The sequence below is a fragment of the Pollicipes pollicipes genome, unplaced genomic scaffold (genome assembly GCF_011947565.3).
Source record: "Pollicipes pollicipes isolate AB1234 unplaced genomic scaffold, Ppol_2.1 Scaffold_7231;HRSCAF=8579_pilon_pilon_pilon, whole genome shotgun sequence".
Taxonomy (NCBI): domain Eukaryota; kingdom Metazoa; phylum Arthropoda; class Thecostraca; order Pollicipedomorpha; family Pollicipedidae; genus Pollicipes; species Pollicipes pollicipes.
The window spans coordinates 42041884-42069784 of NW_023597034.1; the positions used below are offsets into that span (position 1 = coordinate 42041884).

General features: G+C 55.8%; 1 protein-coding gene across 1 annotated transcript; it reads left to right on the forward strand.

The window, feature by feature from the left end:
- Nucleotides 1-1401: 1401 nt before the first annotated feature.
- On the forward strand, nucleotides 1402-27901 carry LOC119110486 (uncharacterized). Its single transcript, XM_037234327.1, has 3 exons — nucleotides 1402-2123; nucleotides 14698-14789; nucleotides 25305-27901. Exons 1-3 carry the CDS (start codon nucleotides 1454-1456, stop codon nucleotides 25701-25703), a joined length of 1161 nt encoding a protein of 386 aa, XP_037090222.1. The 5' UTR covers nucleotides 1402-1453; the 3' UTR covers nucleotides 25704-27901.

Below are 27901 nucleotides of genomic sequence, written 5' to 3' on the forward strand. Positions count from 1 at the left end.
CTAACCAAAGCTACAAAGGCCTTTGTGATTTAGTCTCGTCTCGCGAACGGCATGCGCCACCTCTGAGGCCTCCTGGCTATACCTGTGGCCATGTGTTGATCAGAAGCAAACTCAATGTGAGGCTTAGGGGCGCATGTTCTCACTCTGGAGGGCACAAGTCCGCTGGACCAAGACACCAATGATCGATCAACGTGACGTCCTGAGAGGGCTCCTAAGATCTTACTTCGTAACAGACAAAGCCACAGAATAAGAGCAGGGCAATGCTAGTGAGATGTCGGTTATTTAAGCCTGAAAGGAGCGTAATAGCTTCTCAAAAAGGTCTCGAACCTAAGCTATGAGCATAAAGTTATGCTCTGGCAAGAGCCCCTAAGTTCATAAGAACCATCGCAACATTAGAGAGGGTTATGAATCTTTGAAACATATCAAAAAGCGAATCCTAATCAAGCTTTCTGACAGCTCTAGTAACTTTCAGACACAAATATGTGTGAAGAGAATAAGACTGAAAACCCGAAATTGATATTTCAAGCTGATCGAATCGGCATTGATTGAGACTGTATGTGAACCAGCACCTGTCTCTGAGACGGCTCTTGGTACCGTCCCTCCCCTAGAACCGCCTCTGAGCGCGTCTCGGACTTTGTCTCCGAGTCCGCTCGTCTCTAGCATCGCTTCTAAACGCTACACTGACTCTAAAGGGAGTTCACAACGGGAATCTAAATAAAAACTAAGTAAAAACGGAAACCATAGCTTTTAAATTACGTCACGATGACGTAAAAGCGAGAAGTTCAAAGTTCAATTTCTGGAGTAAAAACACTCAGACAGACCAGTGATTTCAAAACAAAACCTAGATTTAACGGCGTAGATTTAACCGCCTCCAACTTTTCACGGAGAACGTATATTAAAACAGCTTAAAGACAAACGTCTGCACGATGGGACGGGATTCACCGCGTGTCATAGCCAAAATACCGTGCCGTCGTTGGTGACATTTTGCTTAATCCGGCAATCTCCTGATCTACCAGCCCGTCAGCCCACACCAAACAGAGCCGCCGCTCGTGATCGCGTACTCACCCGACCATACGAGGCAGAATTAAAGGCGTGCCGGGGTAGAGGCGTGCCAATCTAAAAACAGGATGTATTCCGGCGCTCAGCACCTACCCATTCCACAGCGGATCTTCATTCTGCAGTGGCAGAAACCGTTTTCTACGTCAGAATGCCGGCGTCAACCCCGCTGAAGGCCGCTTCTTCGTGTGCCCGCATCTATGGGCAGCCACTTCTGGGTGTGCCCGCGGGGCGCCTCGAGGAAGCGGACGCGGTACTTACTATCCAGCCCCCGAGCGTCGGCCGACGGCGCGGTCCCCGCGCGGTGGCGGCGGCGGCGCGGCGGCGGCGGCAGTGGCGCGCCAGACGCGGTGCGGGTAACAGCGGCGCGCGGTGTCGCTGCGCGCGGGCTGCAGCCATGTCGCGCGCCTCCGCCATGCCGCCGCTCGACAAGACAGACAGCCTGGAGAAGCTGGACAAGTTCACCGCCCTGGACTCGGGCTTCCACCTGCGCCAGGCGGCGCGCCATAGCCGCAAGTGCAGCTTCCCGTCGACGTACCACTCGGCGGCGCAGGAGGTGCGGCCGCGGCGCAAGTCCAGCCACGTGGTGCCCTCCAGCGACCGCATGGTGAGCGTGCCGCGGCGCAAGTTCAGCAACGTCAGCGACGTGGTGGCGCGCAAGCTGAGCACCACCATCGGCTGGCGCACGCACAACATCACGGACATCGTGCACCAGTCGAAGAGCCTGTGCTCGCAGTACGTGCGCGCGCGGCTGAAGCGCAGCGGCGCGTTCCACCGCAAGCTGGGCCTGCAGCGGCTCAGCTCGCTGGCGAGCCTGCACGGCGGCGCCGAGATCTGCGAGGTGTTCCGCGAGATGGCGCTGATCGGCGTCGAGCTCGAGCGCATGCACCCGTCCGTGTTCACGGCCATCTCGCGGCAGGTGAACATGGCCATCACGTCGGACAAGACGGTGCGCGCCGTGGTGAACTCAGTGGCCGTCGATCTGTTTCGGACCGAGGTGACCTGGGGACGGATTATCGCCCTGTACGCCGTGGCCGGAGGGCTGGCCGTGGAGTGCGTCAAGCTAGGTGAGTGGCGCGCGCGGCAGGAGCGCTGTGCGAGCCTCCGCGTGCGGGCTGCAGTCGCCAGTCTGTTGGGGCCGAACAGCGGGTAGGAGGGTTTCAGGCGTCCTCTCGGTTTGATATGGAAATGTGGTGTCGCCGGCATGAGTGGAAATCGAGCAGCTCTGAAATGTTGTCAATTATTGTACGCTATTTTCCCTTTTTAGGGAAGAGGACGATTGTCTGTATTCGCATCTGTAGTTCGCAATAGTCAAGCGGAGGACATGGGATGGGATATTTGAAGTCCGGCCCAGCCAGCTTTAGCTTTAGCTTATCCGTCACCAAACATGCCGTCCCTGACACCCAATGAGCTCAAAACTATATGAGATAGCTGTTCAACTTGTTGCGGTGAGACCCGAGCTACGAACTCCCGCATCCTTTCCTCAGACCATAGCGTCAACAGCTGACAAATCTTCCCACGCCATGAGCGTTACTACCATGGCTTGTGCTTGTCGTTACCACGCCGGCTGCACCAGGAGACCCAGCTCCCAGCCGACCTCTGTCCCACACCAGCGCTTCTCCGATGTGGTGCTTGGCCCACGACAACGGCAGATCTGCCAGCGTAGTGCAGGTAAACAGGAACCAGTCCCCTGTTTGTTTGGTGACCTGCGCATTTCCGGGACCAGATGGGATGCAGTCAGCTTGCACCGCTGGCCGTCAGCGTCCGGCACTGGGGCGGGGCTGGGACGGCGCGGGGGGGGGGCATGGGGTCTCGGCCCCGAACACACACGTGCTCTGCCGCTGACAGATCGTCACGTATACAAACATAGCGTGTTTTCATAACTGTGCACACGGGCGTCATTTCGCACCGCGAGCTTTCCGTACCGCGACATGTCACCTGACGTGGTCTGACATCAACAGCCGTGGAGTGGCACACCCCGAGGTCCACAATGTTGGCTGATCGATGAATAACGGCACAGCATGACTATCGATACACGGCGAATTTGTTGCAACGCTGTGGCTGTGCTTGGCGAGTTTTGAAGCATTGAAGACACGGACAACTCATGTTAAAAGAAGGTCAAAATCATGTATTCTTGTTACGAAGTGCATGAAAAAGGGGTGCTTCTCAATGACCTGAAATTTTGTGATGCTGAATGACGGAATACCAATGATAAGTGGCATTCCTAATCCTTTCATTGATTAAGACGCACAGCAGAGAGTTTCCGTTCTAACTAGCTTTCTAAACAGCCCGTCGTATGTATACTTTTTATCACAGTTGATGATGCTCAGTCAAAAATATAACCTATCTTATTCAGACCTGTGTCCCATTTCGTTTGAAAACCCTTTGCCCATTCTGATTATCACGGTTGTGAAATCGTTCGTAGAATGGATGAAATGATAGGCAAATTTTCTTTGGTCTCAGCAGCATCAGGTCGAAATTAGGCGAGCGTGTCTGCCGATACAGCTCGCACCTCTGGTGACGGGCCTTGTGAGCAAACACTAGGTGATATCTCGGCATCGTCACCCCTGCGACCACAAGGCAGGCGATATTGGACCACAGCGTGGCCAACACGGCGCTATCAGCCGAACAGCATGTTTGATCGGTCTGCTGATTTCCAATGCATCACTGCATCTATCGCATCCTAAAAACGACCGGTAATATGTTTTTATCAGCTGACTGTAGTTTTGGTCTTGGTCAGAAGCAATGATTGTTTTGTTTTTTGCACGGCTATCAGGCCGATATCGTCGCTGACAGCAGCGTACAAAAAGGTCGAACTTGGCCAAATTGATTAATGATTTCATTCGTACGCTGGTATCACGATCTTGAACGTGTACTAAAAATGATGAAATTGCGCCATACTCAATTCAGCTACTATGACTTGCTAATCGCCCGGACCGGGCCTGCCTTTGACCCCGCGACCGCGGCCTTGACCCCGCGACTGCTGGCAGGCCCGTGTCCGCCGAGCTCCCGAAGTCAACCCAGATGGCAGCAACCGCCATGGATTTTTCAAGCGCTTGTCACCTATTGATGGCCGCGCGGCGTATCTGGCGCACGCTGTCACTCGTCCGCCGCCTATCTGCGGCCATCTGGCACTGAGAGTGGGGCGCGCTGCGCTGTGTCGCACCCCTCGCCGCCCGCGGAGTCGCGACCGGCCGCGGCCGGCCGGTCGGGCACCTGGCACCCGGCGGCACCCGGCACTCGGCACCCGGGATACCCTCCGGTGCCTGTCCCCGGCAGGTCATTACCGAACCATCGTGTGGTGCTGTGATGGAGCAGCCAGTCCGACTGCTGGCTGTGTAACTGATCACCGCGGGCGGCCCTTGGCCCGTTGTCAGCGTCTCTATCTGCGGCCTGACGGCACGTCCGACCGGCCTGGACAGTCTGTTGGCTTCCGCTACGTTCGTTCGCTCGCGGCTTTGTTCATTCGGCGGACTTTCGTCCTTCCTGTCTGTGAATCGTTCCCGCGTTTGTTCGTTTGTTCGCAAATTTATACGGGATCAGTCCACCTCCTTGATGTTCTCATTAGTGTTCTGAGCAGCTTTACACGAGTTCACTCCATCAACAGTGATGCCAACTGTTTTCAGCACTGTGCCAACTCTATTCGTTTCCAGTCTCTTCCCCTCTACGCGGCCATATCAGGCTGTCCTCAGCACTGCACCATTGATTCATCAGCTGACTCCGGTGGTTGTGTATATCCGCACCGTTACCATGACGCCCGGTCTGCCAACCCGGATTACTGACGAGCTAAAATTGATGCCCGCTGACGTCAGCCGGCGTGTGCCCGCCGCGCAAGAACGTGACGACATCAGTCACATTAGCAGCTCCGGCCGCCAGTCCAAGTAATAAGCCACGGTCAGATGTATGGCATGCACAAAGCTCAATCACAAAGAACATGTGGGTTTGTGGTACAGAGCCCTTCACAGAGGAGTTGATGGCCTTAGTGGTACATTTTACGTATGGACATAAAGAACATGGCTGTTTATACCATATCTATGCAAACTCGAAAAACTCACGAGCGTATAGCGATGATGTCCCATAGGGACCCGAGAGAGAGAGAGAGAGAGAGAGAGAGAGAGAGAGAGAGAGAGAGAGAGAGAGAGAGAGAGAGAGAGAGAGAGCCAGAGAAGAGAGAGAGAGAGAGTAGAGAGGAGAGAGAGAGAGAGAGAGAGAGAGAGGAGAGAGAGGGAGAAGAGAGAGAGAAGATCTGCGAGGATCGCTCTCGGAGGAGAGAGAGAGAGAGAGAGAGAGAGAGCGAGAGAGAGGAGAAGAGAGAGAGAGAGAGAGAGAGGAGAGGGAGAGAGATGAGCGAGGAGAGAGGAGGAGAGAGGAGAAACCTTGTTAACGTCCAAAAGCAATCAAGTGCCGTTTTTGTCAGTGCTCTCCCCTCAAGTGCCTACGTTTTCTTATCGTATCAGCGGCCAATGTCTAATACACGCGCATACAGACGGACGTGCAGCAGACGCTTGCGCTGATATAAACTGCGCACAGGTAACAGCAACTAGATTGGCTCCAAATCGTGTGCTTGCTTTGGTGCTTTTGTCCATGGTGAAACCGTGGCCAGTACGCAACACTCATTCACCGGATGCCGGAGCAGCCATATACCCCTGGCACAGCTGCCACTTACCATGCTGACTTTATTATTCCGCTTCTTGTAGGAAAGATGGATGGCGATGGTTAAATGAATACTAAGCAGCCCCTGGCCTTAATTACGTGTCAGACGTTTACAGACTTTTAATCAGTGTTCGGAAAACTGAAATGGCCTCCTTACGTTGCCTTCAGACGTTTGGTGTGGGTGTGTGCGACTGTCAACTGGCTTTGTTACCGAGATAAGGGATAGACGTGAACAAAGAAACCACCCAAATACGGCCGATGGGTGCATGCTTTCCCAGACCACGGGATTTTCCCCTTCAGCGATCTAGTAAACATTGATTTGATAAGTTAGTCAACACAAGCTTGATCATCTACGTCATATCAAAATTAACAGCGCGTAAATATGGTCATATTTCATAGCTCAACGGTCTACCTGCCACACGATTTTATTCATGACGCATCCGTACACAAATTTATATGACTTGTAACCAGAACTTGACCATGGTTCCGCAGCGCCGTGATGTCACGGTTATTTAAAAATTCGCCGAGTTTGGCGCTTCATTTGCAGTTGTACAGCCTCCCACCCGAGTTCGCCGTCGTTAGGCCCGTGCCGTGTCGCAGCACTCCTGCTGGGCGCGCTGGTTAGACTCAGGCTCTCCCGAGTGGACCCGAGTTCGCCGTCGTCAGGCCCGTGCCGTGTCGCAGCACTCCCGCTGGGAGCGCTGGTCAGACTCGGGCTCCCCCGAGCCGCGTGGAAAACGTCACGCTCGTGACGCGTCACCTACGGGCGCGGACGATCCGGACAGCGGCACACCTCGCGCACCGAAACGGCTGCTCTGAACGCCGCGAAACGGACGCGGGGCCTGGCCAAATCCCAGCCAGTCTGTGATGCATGCGGTCACATGTCTTTCCAGCGGGTGACGTCTAAATAGCTGTCAACGCCTTTAATGAAAGCGAGCCGCAGACAGCTCAGTGTCCGCGATGTGAATTTACACCCTATGTGCAGATGTGTGAAGAATGGGGACCGCCCGCTTTCTTCGGAAGATTACAGACTCTTCTGGCGGCCGTTACGTCCGTGCAGCAGCCCGCAGTGAATGTGTGACTGCCGAGCAATGATGCCGGCAGGTGCCATCCGTGCAGCGATACTGCGCTTCAGTCGCGGTGGAGCCACCCATGCTGGCGCGGTGGCCGACGCCGGCTACTGGGCCGTGGATCGCCGGCCCGTGCTTTGTGATCCCTGATCCAAAATCCGTCGCTCATGGGCTGTGTCCCGAAGCGCGTGGCTCGTGACCTGCGATGCACGATCCCTGATCCGTGATCTGGGTCAAGCGCCGGCCGGGACGACTGCCGGTCGGCCCGCTCTGTCCACCCGCGCGGCGAGTTTTTGCGACGGGCCGGACTGAGAGGCTGGTGATAGCCGTCTATCGCCGCGTCTATTTCTGGCCGCGCCCCAGCCATATTCGTCAGAGAGCCTTGGGTCGAATGTCTTCGCGTGGGAGTGGCGGGCTGGGTACGGTGGGGACTGATGCTACAGAGGCGGCAGCGGGTCTTGACAGGGACAGCATGCGTCATCGGGGCTCCACGATGCATTCAGCTGCTGAGGCTGTATGGCGTTGTCCGTCTTTCCCCTGGCAAGAAACGCGGGCACCGCGGCGTGGAGGGGACGTCGCTGGACCGCGGGACGGAAGTGGTATCGTGCGATGTTTGAGTGGAGACCACGGAGGCGTTGTTGGAACGTAACTTCTCCAGTCTGTAGGCGAACACCCAACCCAAGTTTCAGCTCCCTCCGTTTTGCAGCAGGGACGCAACCTCCTTAGTGTCGTGCTAAGCAGCGAAAGTCAGACACTGGGCGATTGCCTCCCACCGAAGATTCCATACTCCAAGGTACGCTGCTGCGCCTTTCGCCGTTCCAGCCTTTGGGAGAGAAGGATGGTGTCGGCAGTCCCACGCGATCTCGCATGGACCTGGACCATCAACGCCCGCTCCGTTTGGCACTCTGATTGGCTGGGCAGCTAATTACCAGGTCATCGCTGGCACCGCTCGCCGGCGCGTTTTCGCTGCCCCTGTCGACAGCGCTCTCGTGACCATCACACGGGCGGCCACCGGCGCCCGCCGGCGCCCGCCGCGGGGGGCCGTTCAGTTTCGACCGCAGATGATTTGTGTTCTGCACGGTCGGGGAGGGTATCTGGGAGGGTGGTGCGGGCGCTTACACGGGCGCCTCGTTCCGTTACTTCCACCTGCCACGGATGTCGAATGGACTGTCGGGTTCTGCCTGCTGTCCTCTAACTCATCGTGCAGGGTCTGGTGTGGTTTCATGTTATGCACTTGGCTCCGACAGGGCAATGTGAGCCGATCTGTTAAATAATTTCCTTGCATAAACATTTTTGGCTTGCTGTTCTGTAACAAGTTAACCGTGGTGTTGGGATGACCCACCGTCAGCAAGTGCACCAGGTGTTTTTAATTTACGGACCAGCGAAGGCCTCGCCGATCCTGGGGGAGATTTTTCGGAGCCGGACCTGTGGCGTTCAAGTCATACATAGCCCATCCCAGTCACGGACATTTCGCCCCCTCTCCCGGTAGGCTTACGGTCGCTAACGACAAATGAAACAGCTACAGTTATCTCGTTTCAAGTGTTGTCGTGTGACCCTAACCAGGAAGTCCCTTCGCCCGTACGTTATTGGGAGCGGAAAGGTCGCTGACTGATGTTGCGAAGCCATCTTAGCTTCGTTTCTAACCACTTGCATGCCAGAAAGCAATCAATTTGTATGACTGGAATAACTTCCCTGGTTTTGATTGGCATGTTCTGTTATTGGTTTCACATAGAGTGAGCCGTCTGCATAATACCGGTGCATTAGAAAATGGTTTCGTGTTTTGTCATGCTATAGAGAAGTGGTTTGCACGCGCGCGAAGTATGCTGAGTCTTTTGTCAGTGATGATTAGTGTTCGGTTCATCGGTTCATGTTTCAACGCGCGCATCGCTTTAAAAGGCAAAGGTGTCTCAACTTTGTACATCTTGTGAATTACTACAGTTTGGATTCGGACAAAGGTTTCGAATGAATTGTTTTCATAAGATATACAGCTTACAAAATCTCCGTGCACGCACGACGGGGAGTTGTTTAAAGCTAGGAATTTAAAGAAAGCTTCTCAAAAAGATTTACATCTACATGTCATTGACACCGTGGAGAAGTGTCAACAATGGTACTTTCAGTTTGTATAACAGCAGTATTGGTATCCTATTTGGAGTAGCGGGGAATGTGGGGAGTGGGGGGGGGGGGGGAGGCGGTCAAGCATCTTGCCTCTTTGTTCTGACTGTAAACACTTCGGTTGATATGACCAAACAGTTTTACAGTTTTATCTCCGAAACATTTCGTTAGACGGCTAAATGCTTCGTTTACAATATTTGAAATGCTGTTTGAGAAATTTGTACAATACGAGGAGGTCGGGCATGTGAATACTTGTCTCAAACGGTTTGATTGTGTGACATGGGCACTCATATGGCAAGCCAAATAATAACGTAGAATATCTTCCTGTAATTCATATCAACTCACAATACAGCGGCGAATTTTATGATGCCTTAGAATGTGGCATAAGCATGGAAACCATCCCGAAAGAGTTGTTCTACGTTCTGGCATTCTATACATTTCCCTGCAAGTGACTGGTTTGACGTGGGTATCTTCCCTAGACAGCATCCAGTCCACATTGACCGCCGCCTCACGCCTCGCTAAAACCTGTGGGTTGCAAGCGTGTAGCCCCACGCTCCCAGCCAGTGGCGCGGGGATGTTCAGAAGCCTCTCGTGCTGTCCCGTCGCTGGGTCGTGACGGAGAAGCTGTTGTTTGGCCATCATGATATCAGGCTACCCTGAAATTGGGGGTCTGAATGACGGCATCCCAGTGTATCATAATTTAAGGGGCTGGTTTTCATCATTGATGTATGCTGTGAGGCAGTTTTGGACATGCTGATCGTTAGAATGCTCCAGTCGTGCTTGTAGATACAGTCTTTAAGTGCTTCAGCACCAAAACAACCGTCATTTAGCTCGTGTTCTGCTTGTCTTATGTACTTACGTTGATGCATGCATGGCTAAGTTTCCAGCACATTACATCGTTTTTATATGCACACGTTATCTTTCCTATGTGCGATTGCTGTCACAAGGCAGCATTAGTAAGTCTATAAAAGTACTGGCATGCTCCTAGTCTAACGCTGTACATCCGGGGATACATGTGATGAAAATAGTGCCTTGAGTTACGGAGGCGCAACGGCTGTGCACTGCTTCCTATACGCGCGGTCATGCACTGACATTCTTGACTCCAGAGTACTCCTCACTTTAAGAGTTCTTCTGACTGCAGAGTTCCTCATCTTTAGTACTCCTGACTCTAGAGTACCCCTGGCTCTAGAGCATTTCACGGATCTATAGTGCTCCTAACTCTAGAGTACCTGCTGGATCGAGAGTACTCCTGACTCTAGAGTACTCCCCGGATCTATAGTACTCCTGACTCTAGAGTACTCCCCGGATCTATAATACTCCTGACTCTAAGAGTACCCCTGGATCTAGAGCATTGCTGACTCTAGAATACACCCTGGATCTAGAGTATTGCTGACTCTAGAGCACTCCTGACTCCAGAGTCCTTCTGACTGGAGTGCTTCCTGCCCTGACGGGTTTGGCTGACGAGGGTTATCAGAACAGGCGGCGGCGTCTCGAGTAAGAGGAGCCATTCTAGAAGGGCGGTGTGCCCGGGGCAACGTCGGTCAGCTGCGACGACGGTCTCGGTCGAAGCCGCGCTTGCGCTGGCCGCGGCACATCGCGCGGGGAACAGTGAGCCATCGGCGGACACGGAGACCGGGGCGTGTGGGCGCGACCATTCGCGGGACGATTCGGGCGTGTCGTGGAATGAAAAGCGGTGGTTTTGGTCGGATGCCGCGGTACTGGCTGACGAGAGACGAGCTCAGTGGATGTCCTCGGCACAAGTGCGGGTCACGAGAAGAGGAAAACGCAAGATTGTAACAGCGAAGTCCCCACGAGACTCAAAAGGACCCGTCCGGTGTCAATCTCAGCGACCTGAACGGGCTCGACTCACAGTTCGCAACCTGCCGGCGACGGGCTGCGAGGTGAATGCGTCACGCGGTGTGAACTGACCCCCACAACATGCGGTTAGTTCTCATCATGCGGCACTGTGCCGATGTCTGCCTTCCAACATGAGGCAAATCCGCATTCCTGTGAAAGTTAACGACCCGAAGTGCCTCCAGCTTTGCATGGCACATCGTACGGCCGCCGGGCCTGCTGCTACACTCCCGCCGGCGCCCAGTGAAGGTGCGCAAGGCCGGCGCCCAATCACGGCGGCTATAAACCCCGGCTGAAGGCGGCCAATCGACGGCGGGCGAGAGATCGCCGGTGGGCGGAATGTTCGACATGTCGGGCAGCTACCGGTGCTGGGCAGAGATGACCATCGCGCCCAGCAGCTACCGGTGCTGGGCAGAGATGACCATCGCGCCCGCCGGCCGCCGTTCGCAGGCGGGGAGTGCTGCACGGCACGCAGCCGCTTAGGGCTTCGCCTCGACGGGGATTATCCTACGTGCCTTATCCGCGCATCTGGAGATTTATGGAGGTCGTAAATCTGGAGCGAGCGATGGGCCGGAACGCCAGATGTCAGTTGGCGCACACTCCCGAAGCATTTGCAGAACACTCCCGAGCACCCCGGCCGCTGCAGCAGACCCTTCCTCCGCATCATGAGTTTTGGCCTGGTTTCGCATGCTGCAAGTGAACCTCAAGGCTGTCGAGTCCCCAGGGCTGTCACGAGTATGTCACTGACGTCACTGGCCGTCACTGACGGTCTGCGCAGGTTTGTGCATTACCAACTCATTGGAGCTGGTGGTCGTGCTACGTCATTTCTGTGCGTGGATGATAAGCTGTTTGGTGATTCACACTGCTCTATTAGTTGGAAATGGTTCCATCATCTATCGCCGTGTTTCAAGTCTAATTGTTCATGCTTCTAGCGGATATACGCGGATCTTTGTCAATCATGGCTTGGCTGCTATGGTTGGTTGAATGTCACTGAAAAACCAAGGAAGTGCTGCACTTGCCGCTCTTACTTAATGGTTGAGCAGTAGCTTTTAATATGCCACATAGCTCTTCGCAACATCTGGTGACTGTTAGACATCCAAGACAAAGTCGACTGCCCCAGCTCCATTGCTAGCATGGAACCTCTGCAACGTATCGTGTACCCTTTGTGACTTGCCACATCCTTTTGATATTGACTCTATATTCAGCAATCGAGAAAACTAGTTTGGCTTGCACGTTTTGCAGTGATTTCGTGCGGGTAGCCGCTCACACAGACAAGATACGACTCAATTCACTGTGATGCACGCTTGAGTGTACATTGTGCCTAGGGCTGACAATCAGCCGCGCATGTCGATGGGGACGCATGGACTCTAAAACTGAATAGCACATATGCACTGGGGCCTGGAGGACATGCGGCTCAAACTTAGTCAGATAACCCCAGTGTGTGAGTAAACATGTGGCTGGTCTTTGTCTTAGACCACGTGATTGCACTGAAAAACGGCGCGGACGTGTTTTCTGGCATTTTATCGTTCACTCTTGAATTTTGGATGTCTTAGTTGTCAAGCACAGGGCTGCTACTCCAATCATCACATTACAACACTTGCAGCAACCGCGGCTCGGACCAGACTCATTCCTCCAAGTTTTCACTGATGTCAACTGTCTGAGTGGTCAGATCCCTACACCTCCGTGCCGTAGAAGCTCGCGCGGAGAAAGGAGCGTGATATCAGCTTTGAATGAGCGTGGCGGCTACCTGTGCTGCCTGTGAATGGCTTGATCAGCCTCAGCCCCGACTCTGCAGGGCTAGGCTTATGGCTCCCGTGCACAGCTCAGGCCACCGGAGCCCTAGTATGGTTCCAGACGGCCGATCCGTGCCAGACAGGTGTGTAATTCGATTTGTTCTAGTGTGGGGCCTGACAGCCGAGCCGGCCGGCCCCGGCTCGCCGCTGCAGTACTCGACGAGGAGCACGCGTTAGGAGAAGGGGATCAGGGAGTGTCCTTCACGGGTTCCTAGAACGCTTTACGTTGTTTGATTGAATTGGCTCACGTGTTTGGCTGGCAGTGCGTCATGTAGACTAAAAGCGCGCCTCGTTGGGCGCCGTTCCAAGACGGAACTTCTCACGCACTTGCTGATAACGAATACGCCTTCGCTGAGTACTTCAGTCGCATCGAAAATGCCTCCGAAGTGCAGGTCAGTACTCACGCGATCCGAGAGAAGAGAACGGCACGGTTTGGTCAGTGTGAACGGGAACGATTAGCGTGAATGGAACCGTTCACACTAACCGCTGCATACAACGAACACCCGGGCGCGCAACGAACACGTGAACGGATACATGTGATGGGACGTGCACTGTTACGTGATGTCATATCATACGGTCGTGTGGCCGGGTCAGTTGAAGCAGGCTAGATTATCTGGCATCCATTCGGGTTCGACGGGGGAAATTCGGTACGGTTTTTGTCCGGAACGCGTGCACTTATCTAGAGTCCAGACTTATGACGTGACCACGGTGTGCATTAAGCTGGCGTCCTACCAACTGTATCTAACAGTGAACTTTATCGCGAGCTCTGCCATCGATTGATGCGCTGCGCTCCTTCATTGTTATGCCACATCCGCTCCTATGAATCCCCCAATTACCGGTTCAGTAGTCTGGTTGGACGTGCCCTCACGCTCCGGCTTCTGACCAGAGTTTGGTGGCGAGTGGGCGCCACACGCTCCTTTTTCCGCACTTGATCACTGCGTCGTTGCTGAGGACAGTGCCAGCCCCGCCCGCGAGCCCTGCCCCCTGTCAACAGAGCAGGGGTAGCGCCTGACGCACCCCAGCTGCCGCCGCGGACGCCGCCCAGCTGAGGCCCGGTTCAGCCGCCCACGCCCTCGCCAGGCCACGGCAATTAGTCATCTCTAAATGAGCGCGGCGTCACACTCAATAGCGCGCCCCTTCAATTAACACGGTCTGGCGACGACCCGCGACCCAGGGAGGTCGGCAGGCGAGTGTGTCCCGCGGCCCCCGCTCCGGTCATTTATAAGATTTCACTCGTCGACGCGGCCAGGCTGGGAGCACTGGGCTGGGAGCGCCGGACTGGGAGCGCCGGGCTGGAAGCACCGGGCCGAGAGTGACGGGCCGGGGGTGACGGGCCGGGAGTGACGGGCCGGGAGCGATGGGCTGGGAGCGACGGGCCGGGAGCGCCTGGCCGGGAGCGCCGTGCTGGGAGCGCCGTGCTGGGAGCGACGGGCCGGGAGCGCCGGGCCGGGAGTGACGGGCCGGGAGTGACGGGCCGGGAGTGACGGGCTGGGAGCGACGGGCCGGGAGTGACGGGCCGGGAGTGACGGGCCGGGAGCGCCATGCTGGGAGCTGGGAGCGCCGTGTCGGGAGCGACGAGCCAGAAGCGCTGAGCCGGGAGCGCCCGGGCTGGGAGCTGAGAGCGATGAGCTGGGAGCGCCGGGTTGGAAGCGCCGAGCTGGGAACGCGGGGCTAGGAGCGCCGGGCTGGGAGCGCCGGGCTGGGAGCGCCGGACCGAGAGCGCCGGGCCGAGAGCGCCGGGACCCGCCGTGCTGGCGTCCGGAAGACCACCCGTGTCCTCCGCCATGTGTGTGGCTGGACTGTGGCATGGCAATGTCGTTTTTGAGCGGGCGAACTAATGTCCTTTTTGAGCGGGCAAACGTCTGAGTCTTTGCGATCAGAATATGGAAGAGCGGAGTCATCCGCCACTGACGTCATGAGGCTCCGTGACAGACACGGGCGCGGTCAACGCTGCTTGATCCCACATTTCAAACACACGACAATAATGTTCGAAATGTGGTCATTCACTGTAAGTCACATCGAGCTTGCGTATCGTATGCGACTTATCACAGCGGCTCCCCGAAAGTGCGCGTCGGTTCTTCAGCAGCCGTAGCGACTTCACGCGTCACGTGCCGACTGGCAGCCCACGTGACTCACGCGCGCCCGCTGTCCTGTTGCAGGTCATCCGGAGTACCTGATGGGCCTCATCGAGTCCATGGGCATGGTAGCCGAGAGGGACACCGGCCAGTGGATCGCCAGCCAGGGCGGATGGGTACGTGCTCCGGGGAACGCCCATCTGGGCGTGGCCTCCCAGGCCACCGGGGCGGTACACTTGTTCGAGGAGCCATTACGCCCCGCCGTAAGCTATGCAGCGTGTATTTGCACAAAATGGGGTTCGTTGATTCACTTATTCTAATAGCGCAAGGCTAATTTGTAAGGGGAGGAACCGCAAGCTGGGTGATTATGTAACATGTTGGCAGGTAAAACTTTAGATGGGGGCATATATGCAGGTGAATGCTGCAGCTCGTGCACAGTGCTGTTTATGGGTGCCGCCTGCTGCCGTTTATTCCCTGGTAGACCGTGCGGAATGCCGAGCGATTCACCCGAAGGTCGACTTAGCGCAAGGTCATGACTCACAGCCATCATCTGCCTTCCCGAAGGGGCCAATGGCATCCCTATTTTATACCCAGAATGCTGTCTTGCCTTTCCTGTCTATAATATGCCATCATTGGACCAGTTTCAAGTCCTCGTCGATTGTCCTGTTGCTGCGCATTTCTGATTGGTGAGTGAACAGCGACGCCTCGACCACGGACGCGCGAGGATCTTTCCCACCACACACAAATGCTACCGGGACACAACTACGGTGCGCCAGGCCGGTACTGTTCTCGCTTGGGGCTGTAATAGAAGCGTCTGATTTGTTCCAGCTGGCGCCAGATTCCAGCCGAGGACTTCGGTGGCCTCCTGGCCCCGCAGGTTAATTGGATGTCCGACATTTGATCCATGTGGCGGTCTTGCTTAGCTAGTCCAGGGGTGTGCGCTTACAGGCGCTTTGGAGCTTCGCAGACGCGACGGCGTCACAGCGCTATTTTGCGCACCGGCCAGCCCAGGAGAGGAGAGGGGAGGTTGGTGGAGAAAGGGAAACGGCAAAAGGCAATCGCAGGAGAAAAGAAAATATGTAGGTGGAAGCTCTGGCCGCCTGATCCGCATTATGATTTATTTACATATAAGAACCTGAAATGTTAAAAGCCCTGATTCCACTCGGCACTTGACAGGTTTGGCTGTCGGTCAGACAGCTGCCTGTCAAAATAATAAAGCACGCATCATCAGGAAGAAATACCCTCCTGTCAGTCCGGCGCGGCTCCTCCGATCCTGGGGCCCTTGGTTTGCTACCGTTTGTCGGACAGTAAGGCAAGCGCAACGGCTGCGGTGGCGAAGGAAAAATAATTTGGCATTGTATCAAGGCTTTTGAGTGCCCCGAGGTTATCAGAGGTGAGCGGAACGCACCCCACCGCGCGTGCACAAAAGGCCCTTTGTCACCTTAGCTCCGCTACTGGGACGCCTCAGGTCGGCAGCCTCTGACCCGCGGTGCGGGGGGCCGGCCGTGTCGTGTCACGTGCTCTGACTCAGGATGGGCTCCGGTCTGGTCGGGGGCACCGGATCGCGGGTATCCGGCGCGATCGCGCCGCCGCCGCCGCCGCCGTTCGTCACCGTTGTCGAGCGTCGGACGGGACAAAGGGTCTCGGCGCGGGGCGTCCCGGCCGCGGGTCGCGACCCGACCTGAACGATCGCAGCCCATCCGTCAGGGCCCAGACGCTATCCCGGTGGAGGATCCAATTAATACGTTGGTCCGGATGGAAACGGGGGCGCCGGCGGGCGACGGACAAGGGCGGCGGTGTCGCCGGCCTCGTCCGCTGACGCCGGCAGGGTGCTGACGTCGGCTGGGTGTTAGCCGAGAGGGTGCTGGTGCTCTATCTCCGACGGGTAAGGGCCAGTGTCTTAGATCCGCTCACCGATCTGGTTCCCATTCGAAGCCGACAAAGCGCATTCGCCTTCTTTGCCAGCATTTTCCAGTAGCTCGACACAGCCGCTCTGAGGAGCTGCACCACCCCAAGCTGCTGCCGCCATCTGCCGTCGCGGCGGGCCTCCGGCACGTTCTCATGCTGCATCAGCCGGGCGCCATTTGAGTGACTGTCTCGTCGCGTGCCGTCGTCCCAGCAGGCTATTACGGGCCGTTGGCCGCATGGGAGAGTGCGTCTGTGAGCTATCGGCCGTGTTTAGCGGCCATCTGACGGCGGTGGGACCGTGCCGCCGCCGTGAGTGAAAACCGGACATCATTGTGAAACCCTCCGCAAGTCGGGGACCGTGTCATCGGCGACGTTATTGACGGCTGGCACGATCGGGCCCTAGAAACGACTCCTCGCAACGGCTTGATAGCGTGGTCAGGTGGGAAGGCGGCGAGCAGCGTTGGAAACGGCGGAACCTCGCGATGATCGTGTCGGTATGGAAGCCAGACTGCTTCTACTTCCGAGCTGATGACTGACCACCCCCATTGCCACATTCTCTTCATCTGGTCATCAACATTATCATCATCATCATCATATGGTCATCTGCACTAAGAGCACCTAACACTCAGTCGGCAGCCGGCTGTCTCCGTCTCAAGCCCATGCAACGTCGAGTCCTCCACACGCCGCGGTTCACAACGACGCGCCGCCTGCGAGCCCCGGCCTGCTCCGGGTCCATTCGCTCCAGACGGCGGAAGACTAGCGCTCCGCACGTATTAACACGATCCATGCCCGGATCTGAGTCACAGGTCCGGCTCCGCATCCCGCCGCTCGTCACGACTGCCGTCACGTCACGGCGACCGCCGGCGTGACGTCACGCGCCACCGGGCGGGGAAGACGCGATTTCCCGGGGTAGCTGGGTTGTATGGGTAAATGCTAAGAAAGCTTTAAAATGAGTTTCTGGAAAAGCCGCCTCATGTCACCTGTCACAACACTTACCACAATAATGTTATTTGAATGGATTTGTATCGCCGAGGTACCGCCGGCAGATGCAAAGTGTTGAGTTTCCCTTTTGAGCAAGCATGTCAAGCTGGTTTTACCAGTTTGAGTTATACGGGCAAACGACTATATTCCGGTGAAGACGTTCATGCTTGACCGAGGCTTTTGAATGCTGTGTTAGCCAAAAGTGAAAGGTTTCTAAGGAAAGTGCTGCGGACATAAAACATCACCGTTATGTAAGACGCTGCAACTCCCGTTCCAAGATTGCTGCGCTGGGCGAAATCAATGTTTCTAGATACACAGCTGGCGTTCGGCTGCTGTGTATGCATCTGCCTAAGTCAATGTTCGTAGAGCAATAAACCCTCTCTCTCCAGCATCATAGCCGAACCCGTTCGAACAAAACCTTGTACCAGACCTGTTCACCACCTGTTCACCACTGCCGTCTGATGGTTCAATCAGTTCTTTGGTTGCCTCCGCATGGCGACTGTCAGCTCGGTTTACCTTGAGAGACTCTTCATATATGACTCGCGTGACCTCGTTCAGGGACCCGCCTGTAAAAAGTCGACAAGCTCGGGAGGAGAGACCGTCTGCACGGGACTCCCGTCATCGCTGAGGCCGAACGGGCTTGGTCAAGAAGAGAGAAACGAAAGCGGACGGTTGCGGAACCCGTTCTAGACGATTGGCTGGAGTGAATTTGTGAACTAAGTAATACAACAATATAATAAGTGAACTAAATGATTTTTTGGGCGGAAGCTAGGCCATGAGGATGTACTTTGGATTAGCTTCATTGCATGAAAACAAACATGGGGCGTAATGGCAGGAACCGATGTGAGCAGTTAAAAAATCGTGACTGCGCATTAACTAAAAATTGGAGGCTGCTGAAGATCAAGGCAATCTCTTCCTGCCTGGAATTTTCAAGGGATTTCATGTTAAATCTTTGATGTAATGCGGCGCGCGTGCATACCAGCTTTGTTGCTTACGTTCGACTTAGTCGTCGCCAGTTTCAAGGTAAAACAGATTCCCTACAAACGAAGCAGCATCACACAAACCCGTTTGTTGGAAAGTATTCCGGACGTTTGGCTTAAGAACCAAAGCCTGAGGGTTTTGCCAGGTCTGCTCGTCGCACGTCACGTCACGCTGGCGTCACATCCCGGCGCGGCGGGCGAGGCCTGCGCCCCGTCACGTGTCCGGCAGCCGCCCACGTCGCCGTCTCTCGGGCCGTTCCGCTCGTGCGCGCCGCCGGACACCCGCGACGGCTGCCGGCCCTGTAATGGACCGCTCGTGACTGCACCTCCCGGACCACACCGGAGGCCGACGCCGCCGCCTGCCGCCTCACCGTCGGCGGCCGCCGCCTCACTGCCGCCTGCCGCCTCACCGTCGGCCGCCCTGCCGCCCGTCGGCCTCCACACCGTCCTGCCGGCCTCCTCACCTCTCGCCTTCTGCCCCGCGATCCCGTCTGCTTCCCCGCCACCCCGTCTGCCTCCCCACCACCCCGTCTGCCTCCCCACCGCCCCGCCGACCTCCCCGCCGCCCGCCGGCCTGCTAACGGCGGGCGCGGGACCGCCGTCGGACGGTTAGCGCCTTTACACGGTGCTGGTATTTCAATACGGTCGAGTCCGGGGAGCGGGCTGTGGCTGTGCGTGACTGGGCGGCCGTCACGAGCGCGGCCGCCTCACATGATTGATTTTTAAAGAGGAATTAACCGCTTCGTTTGCACCTGCATGACATGGCGTGCTGAGATTAGCTGTCGTAAAATTCGGTGTTTTCATTTACACTGTTTTATGATCTAACTTTCCCCGATGTTTTCTCGCGTTTGTGATGAAGGTAATTCAATTTAGGCCGTAGAAAACATGCACAGTTTTGCTTAGATAGCCTCTTGCGTAACACTCGCAACTTAAATTTTCATGAGTCGAAGTTAGTCGAGTAAGATGATAATTTGTCTTATTACGTTAAGTGAATGCTGTCCTCTTCGACATCAGTCTGCCAGTTTAAGGTTTGGGCCAAAAAGCATAAACAACATATTTCTGTGAGCTAGCGACTCCAACTCAGGGAGCTCTATCACCATCGTTAACCTTCACATATGATATGGGCATTGATAATTGCTGAACGCAGGCCAAGCGACAATTATGACTGTCAACCCAACAGTCATCTGCTTCCACCGTCTCACGTTACAAATGATGTTTTTGGGTCCTGGGTTCTTTATATATATATATATATATATATATATATATATATATATATATATATATATACTTTCTGCGGACCCTGGACAGTGGGCGTGTTTGTGGTACTGAGTAAAGTGACAGGCATGCCTGCCGCACCAGTGGTAATCGGCGTGAACCGATCCAGGCGCACACCAAAAGGTGGTGCGGGTGGGCGGGTGTAGTGGGTTGCTCTACACTCCGTTTACTCTTGACACCCCACTCCTCCCTGCTCGCGGTAACCGCAGCCGTCCACGCTGGTTGGCTTGAACCAAAGCAACTAGCCCTCTCGTCCCGTTCCGACCCGACCCGACCCGACCCGACCCGACCCGACCCGACCCGACCCGACCCGACCCGACCTGATCTGACCTGACCTGACCTGACCTGACCCGACCCCTTCGTGCGGCGCCGCTGACCCGCTGTTGCCGGCCGTGTCGCCGCGGGCGCTGTGCGCTGGCCGCGTCCCGCCAGCCCAGCAGAGGGGAACGGCTCAGCGCACCGGAACCAGCGCACTTCCTGTCGCTGGTCGGCCAGCCGCGGAACTGGGACACCGGCCAGGGACACCAGGGGTGGAGGCGTTGTCGGGCGTGCTCTGCCACGCGACGCGAAGGACGGAGCTCCGGCTGGGATCTGTCACTGGGAGGACAGAGAGACGGAGGAGGACAGAGGAGGACAGACAGAGGACAGAGGAGGACAGAGAGACCGCGCCTGGCGCAGGTCGGCTGGGAGGAACTTTCACAAGTCTGTGCAGTATGCAGTTTTATATTCGGTCTATGAAGTTCACCGATTAGTGGTGAGGGCAGCGCACCATTGTTTGTCAAACACTTCGTGCTGTGTGTTATGAGTACTTCTACTAATTGTGATCAGGCTTCGGTGGTCAGTTCAACAATGATGATGACAGCTCCAATGAGCTGACTCTGTCGAGCTATGCCATTGTTGTTGCAGTCACTATATTGATGACGGCCAGAAGGGCTGTTCTCTTTCTTTCGGATTAATTTTGTGTCATGTACATATCATTTATGTGCACTAAAAAACGTACCAACTACTATATAAAGTATAATCTTAATTATATACTATTATAGAGATAATACTAAAGAGAAGTCAGAGTTGCCATGAGTCAGAAATCAGAGCTGATTACACCCCGGTCGTTACACTTTCCAGAAACACAAATTAATGGCGACCTTCTCCGGAGACCGATCCGATCGATCGAACGCATGCGAGGATATGGAGCACGGAGAGCCTAGCACGTAGCAGTCGCCAAAGGCCCGAGGACACGCGCGATCAGCTGCACAGAACCCGTCGATTGTGAAGCTTTCCCCGCTGATGACGGGTTCGGGCGGCCGTAACGGCGGTACCACAAACACGCTCAGGTGCTGGTAACGGCGGCAGTGGCGCCTGGCGCCGCCCTGATTACAGCTGACTCCCACCGCTCGAGGCGGCGCGGTCATCGGACCGCCAGAGGCGGACGGAGCTGCTCAGCTGACTGCTCGGGGTGGAGTCGTGGGGAGGGGACGCGTGTGGCTCGTCAACTGGCAGCGGGAGGGGTGGCATTGGTGCACTCACTCGGCAAAGGGGTGTGTGGTGTGATAGGTTAGTAGATGAATTTCCCGTGGTTCAGGCTTCTTGCTGGGGAAGGCGCTTCTGGTTAAAATGTCATGGACGCATTGTTGAAATTGCCTCACGTATCCAATGTTCCGTGCGCAGGTCCCAATGGAGGGAAGGTTCTTTTTACCGCATCGCGCAAGCCGATGGCAAAAAGGGGCTGGGTATGTAGCTGGCTGAATATTATGAAAAGAAAATCAGGTTCATTTAGTGCTGCGGCGGATGGCAATGTGACAAAATCGAGAGCAGCATGGAGAATGATGGGAGAAACCGTGTCAGGTCAGAGGAGTTAATTAGTCCCTTAATTACTAGTTTGTACCTCGGTACATTTACGACTGTCCCGTTTCATGGGTTGCGTTTGACCTGAACGTAGACGTAGACGTGACGTAGACGGCTTTGCGACGTGAGCAAACACCATATCAGGCGCCGATGCAACTTTGAATGATGCATCTCTTTTGTCATGCCAGGCAAAGCACTGTTTCAATATGTAACCGTTGCTAAAACTGGTCTTACAAACGAAGCGGCTTAAATTGCGTAACAGTGTGAAAGCAAAGCGCATGATATGATTGAAAGATGCGAAGACTGGCCTCGATTTCCAGCTCCTTTTCTGATATTGGATTGATTTAATCGAAAGCCGTCGATCTTTCGATCCATTAGATCGCGGCGATTCCCACACTTACAACCGCAACGATCCCGCAACCACTGCCACCGTCCTCAGCCGCCCGGGACGGGCTCGCGCGGGCTTCTCCGGCAGGTCCACCAGGCTTCCCCGGCTGCTGCGCCGGGCCTCTCCGGGAGTTCCGTTGGCTTCCCCGGCAGGCTCGCCGGGCCTCTCCGGCAACTTCGTCGGGCCTCTCCGTCAGCTCCGCTGGGTCTTCCGGCGGCAACGCGGCGCCTGGAATGGAATGGAATGGAATGGAATGGAAAGAAATGCATCCCTGGGGCCTTACAGCCTGGTTTTACAACTCGGCTGTGTCGAAACAACTGACAAGCCAGCAGAGTTCTGGCCCCGGCGGACGGTAGGAAATAATATCGTGATAAAGCAATACCGACGGCTAGTTTTGGCAGCCCGAACTCCCTGGGCCCCTGCTTCGGCTAGTCTCACATCTGGCTTGCTGTTGTCTGCCTGCTGGCACGCTATAGGCCACTGACTGATACAACCAGATGGGCGCGGAACGCCGCCCACCTCTCGCCGATGCATAACAGCCGCAGCCGCTATAAGGATGCTGCTCGACACGCCGAATGGAGCTTCCCGGGCAGATTAGATTACCGGACAGTGATCAGTTTGTAGGCACTGAAGCAGCAAGAGAGTTGCTGCAGCGCGCCCCCGGCAGCCCTCGCGCTGAACATGGCATAGCTGCGCCACGGTTCGTTGACTCTTCCCGTCCGCCGGCTACGAAACTTCAGCTGGTTCCGATGAAGTGCTATGTCCAATGCTGGTGCCCAAAAGTGAGGCAAGGTCGAATGTCTGTAGTCGTCATGGTTAAGTACTGCGTGGCATTCCGGAGCAGGTACTTTTCGGTAAGCTGCGGGCGGTCAAGTAAGCGGGAGGCGTTTAAAAACGTTTCGGGGGTGTCTGATTGCAGACGCTGATTTGTGAATGGAGAGCGATTTAGAAAGCAGATGATGGTCTCTTAGTGCACAAATTTGTTTGTCGCTCAAATGTGTAGATGCTGCAGGGGAACATCATGTTCGAATAATCTTGAATAGGCCTTGCCGATCCATTAACAGGTGCCAGACCGCCTCTGTCTGACCTCACTGTTCGATTATCCCCTTTGTATTTTCTGTCCTCTGTTCGTCCAGTTATGAGCCCGAGGAGAGTCCTCGCCTTGCCCTCCGCGCGTGCGTCCCCACGTCCGCGCCGCCTGCAGTCCGGAATAATATGCCGATCATGCGGTGCTGCTTCAGCCGTGGGACAAAAACGCCTGATAGGGCATCGCTGAAGCGCGGCGATGGCTGGAACGTGATGCAACAGATCGCCGCGCATCGGTCCCGGCCGGCGCAGGCACCCGACGTGAGCGAGACATTTATCGCTTTAAAACGGAGGGAATTTAACGATCGGGCCAACGGCATCAGGCTATCAACGCGCGGGCCGAAAAAGAGGCGGAGAGAGCGTGTGTGTGAGTGGGGAGAAACTCCCTCAATGGCGGCGGCGCGGCGAACGGGCGTTGCGCCGATGCTATCGGGCTAATGCTCGACTCTAATTAGACGGGCCTCTGTTTTGCCGCTTGGCTTCTACAGCAGCGCTTGCCATCCGCCACGGCCGTCGGGCCATGCGCCGCTGAGATGCGCCCTGGAAGAGCGGATCGGACACCTGCTGAGGCAGGCCGGCTGTTGGCTGGTTCCCGTCCTGGCCTGGAGACTCGTTCTGGTCCGCTGGGCTTAGTGGGAGCACGTGTGCGATATCCGAACACGCCATTCACCCAGCGGTGCTCGCGCCGTGTTGGCAGGGGAGAAAATCGGGCTGCTTTTCACCAGTCGGTGACTAATGAGTACCGGCGGGTGCCATCGGCGGACGAGCGCGCTCCCTGGCGGCCGCGATCAGCTCCGCTGAGCCTGCCGAGGACGCCAGTTTGCTGCCGTCCGTGAGTGGGCCAGCACTGGACAGCAATGAGAGTAGGACTGGACTGTGCTTGGACCACAGATGGGCGGCGACTGGACCCGTACAGAACTGCGGACTCAGGACTGAAAAGTGACCGATTTTTCTCTGGACTTCGCCCGTGCGGGGACCGGACACTCGCAGGGCGGGGTCCGGGCTGGACGTGACAAGGGCAGTGCCGGCGGCGAGGGCCGGCCCCTCTAACGACCGCCCGATGCGGGCTGCTATCAGAACTATGCGCTAATTAGTGCTGACCGCCGCTCGGTGTCACCGCCGGAAGGAAAGCGGCCTCGACCGGCGTCTGTCCATCGCATCGGATCTCTCCAGGCGACAGGCACACGTTGCGTAACCAGTCCCTACCAAATGACGCGCGCAGGCCAGCTAGGAAGAAGCGGGATAAGAAGATAACGTCATAGGGAACTGGTTTATAATGGCACTTTGGAACAGGTTTTGATTTCGTTTTACGACGGCGTAAACATTCGGTTCAAGATTGGACGAGACGCATTTCAGAAGTTTTGGATGGTAGCTTCACTACTCGTCTTCCCAGCGATTGGTCCTCTCCACGTGTTTTATTCGCGGAGGTCTTAGTGAATGCATTCTGACGGTTCGTGTTTGGTGTGCTCATGCGTGTTTTGAGCCCTCTGTATGCGTTTTCCCTGGCCCCCCTTTTCATTTCCCATATGTGTCCGCCGCACTCCGTGGCCTCTCGCTCCGCGACCAGGGGAAGCCCTTGGCCTCCAGGCCACGCGACCCTTCGCCGTACCTCTAGGGGACTCTGCGGACCCTAGGTGTCACCGGAACACTTATTGTGTTGCCACAGGGTGCATCTGGCCCCAATCATCACATCTCACAATGTCTCCAGGGGCTGTCTGATGTTGAACATCACGTGGCCTGTTGCTGGGGCCCCGGGGGGCGCTATATATATATATATATATATATATATATATATATATATATATATATATATATATATAGGACACATATTTATATATATATATATAGAGAAATATGTCTCATATAGATTTGTGTACACACACGCACACACACACATACACACACACACACACACACACACACATATATATATATATATATATATATATATATATATATATATATATATATATATATATATATATATATATATATATATATATACATATATATTTATTTATTTATTTATTTATTTATGTCATGTGTTATCCGATCCCTTTCTGCGCATTCAGTGCGTTTTGTGATTCCCCATTGTACCTCTAAGAAAACTGCCATCAGATCCCGGGCAACACATGCCCCTCGGCGCCCCTGCAGAAGCGCTAGTGACACTCTGCGTCTCCAGGGGTGCTGTCCGACCCTGAGCCTGACGTGACCCTCGGCTGTGCCCTCAGGCGGCGCTGCTGACCCGGTTCCGGCCGCCGAACACGGAGCCCTCCATCGGCGGCATCCTGGTGACGGGCGGCGCCGGCCTGCTGGCCGTGGCCGTCTTTCTCATGGTGCTGCTTCCGCTCGCTGGGCAAGGTCATCAGCGAGCTGCGCGAGCCCGCCAGCTGAGCGGCGGCCGCCGTCGCCCCGTGTGCCGACCCCTGGTCGCCGGCTGGACGGGTCGAGGCGACGCCCCGAGGGCGAGCGCAGCGAACCAGCCTGCGGGGCGAGAAACTGAGCCAGCGCGCTGGGCGAATGGGGTCGACTCACAGCTGGGGGAGGTGCGCACGCTGGTCTGCTGGGCGAACCGAGGTGAACCGGCGAACGGAGTGAAGTGTTTGAGTTGCCTGCCAGCACTCTCGTGAACAGACAAAACCGGCTAGTGTTCGGACGGGGCTGAAGGCGCTCTCCGTGTCCGCTCCGGGACTAGACTCACACACCTCTCGGCATGAACACACGTGCCGAGTGCAGCTTTGGTGTGTGTCAGCAGTGCGGCAGCCCGTTGAAGTGCTGGATAGAGTTACCGGTTCTGTGTGATACGGTTCAGTCTGTGATGAAGCAAATAACGGAGCTACGCGATGCGTGGGGACAGATCGTGTGCTGTGGTCCACAAACTTGGCGATGCATGGTTCGCTGCCATTCTGAGACCGCTGCACGACACCGGTTTAGAGCTCGGACCACAGGCCCCTCAGGGCGTTGGCCACTAGACGCCGTCGAGTCCTAAACTGAATAACGCGCTTGTTCGGGAAAATTGGCTCACCCAGGTTTGAGTAAGCAACACGAGCTCTCGAGCCGATCCTGTTCCTCTGGAGCATGGGTGACACCCATAGCTGGCTGGTGGTGACCTTTGTATTCACACAACAGCATCCTGGATCATTAATCCGAGTCCAGTCGCAGTTTATTCTCCATGCTTCATCATTAAAACCCCAAGTCACCCTTGCTCCATCCCAGCCTTGTCTCTATTCCATGTACCCGCGGACACCAGTTCCATCTTCATCTGTGCCCCGCTTCTGTGACGACCCCAGACCCTTCCCGGGTTAAAAGACCAAGCCTCTGGCCGCAGTCCGGTCCCGGTCCGGCCTCCGCCAGCCCCGCCCCGCGAGTGAGTGGTCCGCAGTCCCCGCCGCCTCAACTCCCGAGCCTGGCGTCGACAGCGCCTGACGACGTACTTATTACTGCCGTCCGTGTCGTAAGAGGCGTGGGAGCGCAACAGCGGCCGTGCGCCAACGCGGCGCGCCGCGGCGTTACCGTGAGAGCGGCGCACAACCGCCGTCCGACCGCAGATGGCGGCCGCTCGTGCTGACGTCGATGGTCCCTGGTGACGTCAGTGGTCATGGATGACGTCAGTGGTCGCGGGTGGACGGCACGTGTTACGTGTGATGCTAGTGGTCACGAGAGTCGTCAGTGGTCACGGGGAACGCCGGCAATCACTTATCACGTCAGCTGACAGCGATGACGTCAGTGGTTCATGGTTACGTCAGCTGTCGTGGGAAACATCAGCGGCCCCTGGCTACGTCAGCGGTCACGGCTGACGTGAGCTATCCCTGGAGTGCCCAACGTTCCTCAGTGATGTCGGTGGTCCCCGGTAACATCAGCGAACGGTGCTGAATTCAATGGTTTCACTGCCGTCAGCGGCGCCACTGACTTCGGGGGTCCTGCAGCAGACCTGTGTTTGGTGACGTCATAGTTCAGAGGTGACCAAGCTTTGGGTGCGGCCCTTCAAAGGGCGGCTAAGGAGCGAGACAGGACCAGCCCCGACGCTCTCCGCTCTCCTTTAATCTCCAGGTGAAGCGCTTGCTAATACTGATTTGCAGACACACACCATTTGTACCGTCCCGATCCGTTATAAATCTCCGTTCGCACCTGATCGCTAGGGGGGGGGGGGGGGGATCACCACATGCAGCCAGCCTCCTAGTGTTGGATCATTATGTCCATGGTCGCAAGTCTGTTATCTGCTTGTGTTGACCGGCACCGCTGACACGAGTGGTCCCAGCTGACGCGCCCCGCTGCTCTGATGTCAAATTGCATGATGTTGAGCCGTAACATCGCAAAAATATTTAGAGCTCTGACTCATGCTTAGAGCGCCGAAGCTCTCGACTTCCTAGGAGAAAGGGGTATTGTGTTGGCTGGTTTTGATACGATAGCTCAGGGCTAGGCCTAAAGGTGACCGGAGATGGCGATCGAACCTCTTCATCTTTCCATGCCTTAGTGAAATCCTTGACCATGCGTCAGAGGCGAGGACAAATATATCAGGAAGCATGTGGTAATGCGTTCACCATGGGCGGCTGTAACGTTGTTGCTGCCTTGATGTCGCGGACACGTTCCTCGTTCAGCTGCGTATTTGCACAGGGGTCAGCTAATGTGCGTGCACTGTGCTCAGTTGTCACCTTGGTAGCGTTGCCTGCTCTTCAGTGGAAGCTGTTTTAGCTCAAAGCACAGCTGTCGCAATATGAGATGCGTACGTTGAAGCTTGCAGTGTCAATGCATCGCCCGAATACTATTTAGATGTCGTGATTTGTTAAATGGAGCTGCGAATATTTATATAAAAGCATTGTGTGATTAA

Excerpts from the sequence above, each read along its gene's own strand:
- LOC119110486 (XM_037234327.1), top strand. The coding sequence starts at position 1,454 with ATGTCGCGCGCCTCCGCCATGCCGCCGCTCGACAAGACAGACAGCCTG. Across the intron at positions 2,124-14,697 it reads CGTGGAGTGCGTCAAGCTAG|GTCATCCGGAGTACCTGATG; the intron begins GTGAGTGGCGCG and ends GTCCTGTTGCAG. Across the intron at positions 14,790-25,304 it reads TCGCCAGCCAGGGCGGATGG|GCGGCGCTGCTGACCCGGTT; the intron begins GTACGTGCTCCG and ends CTGTGCCCTCAG.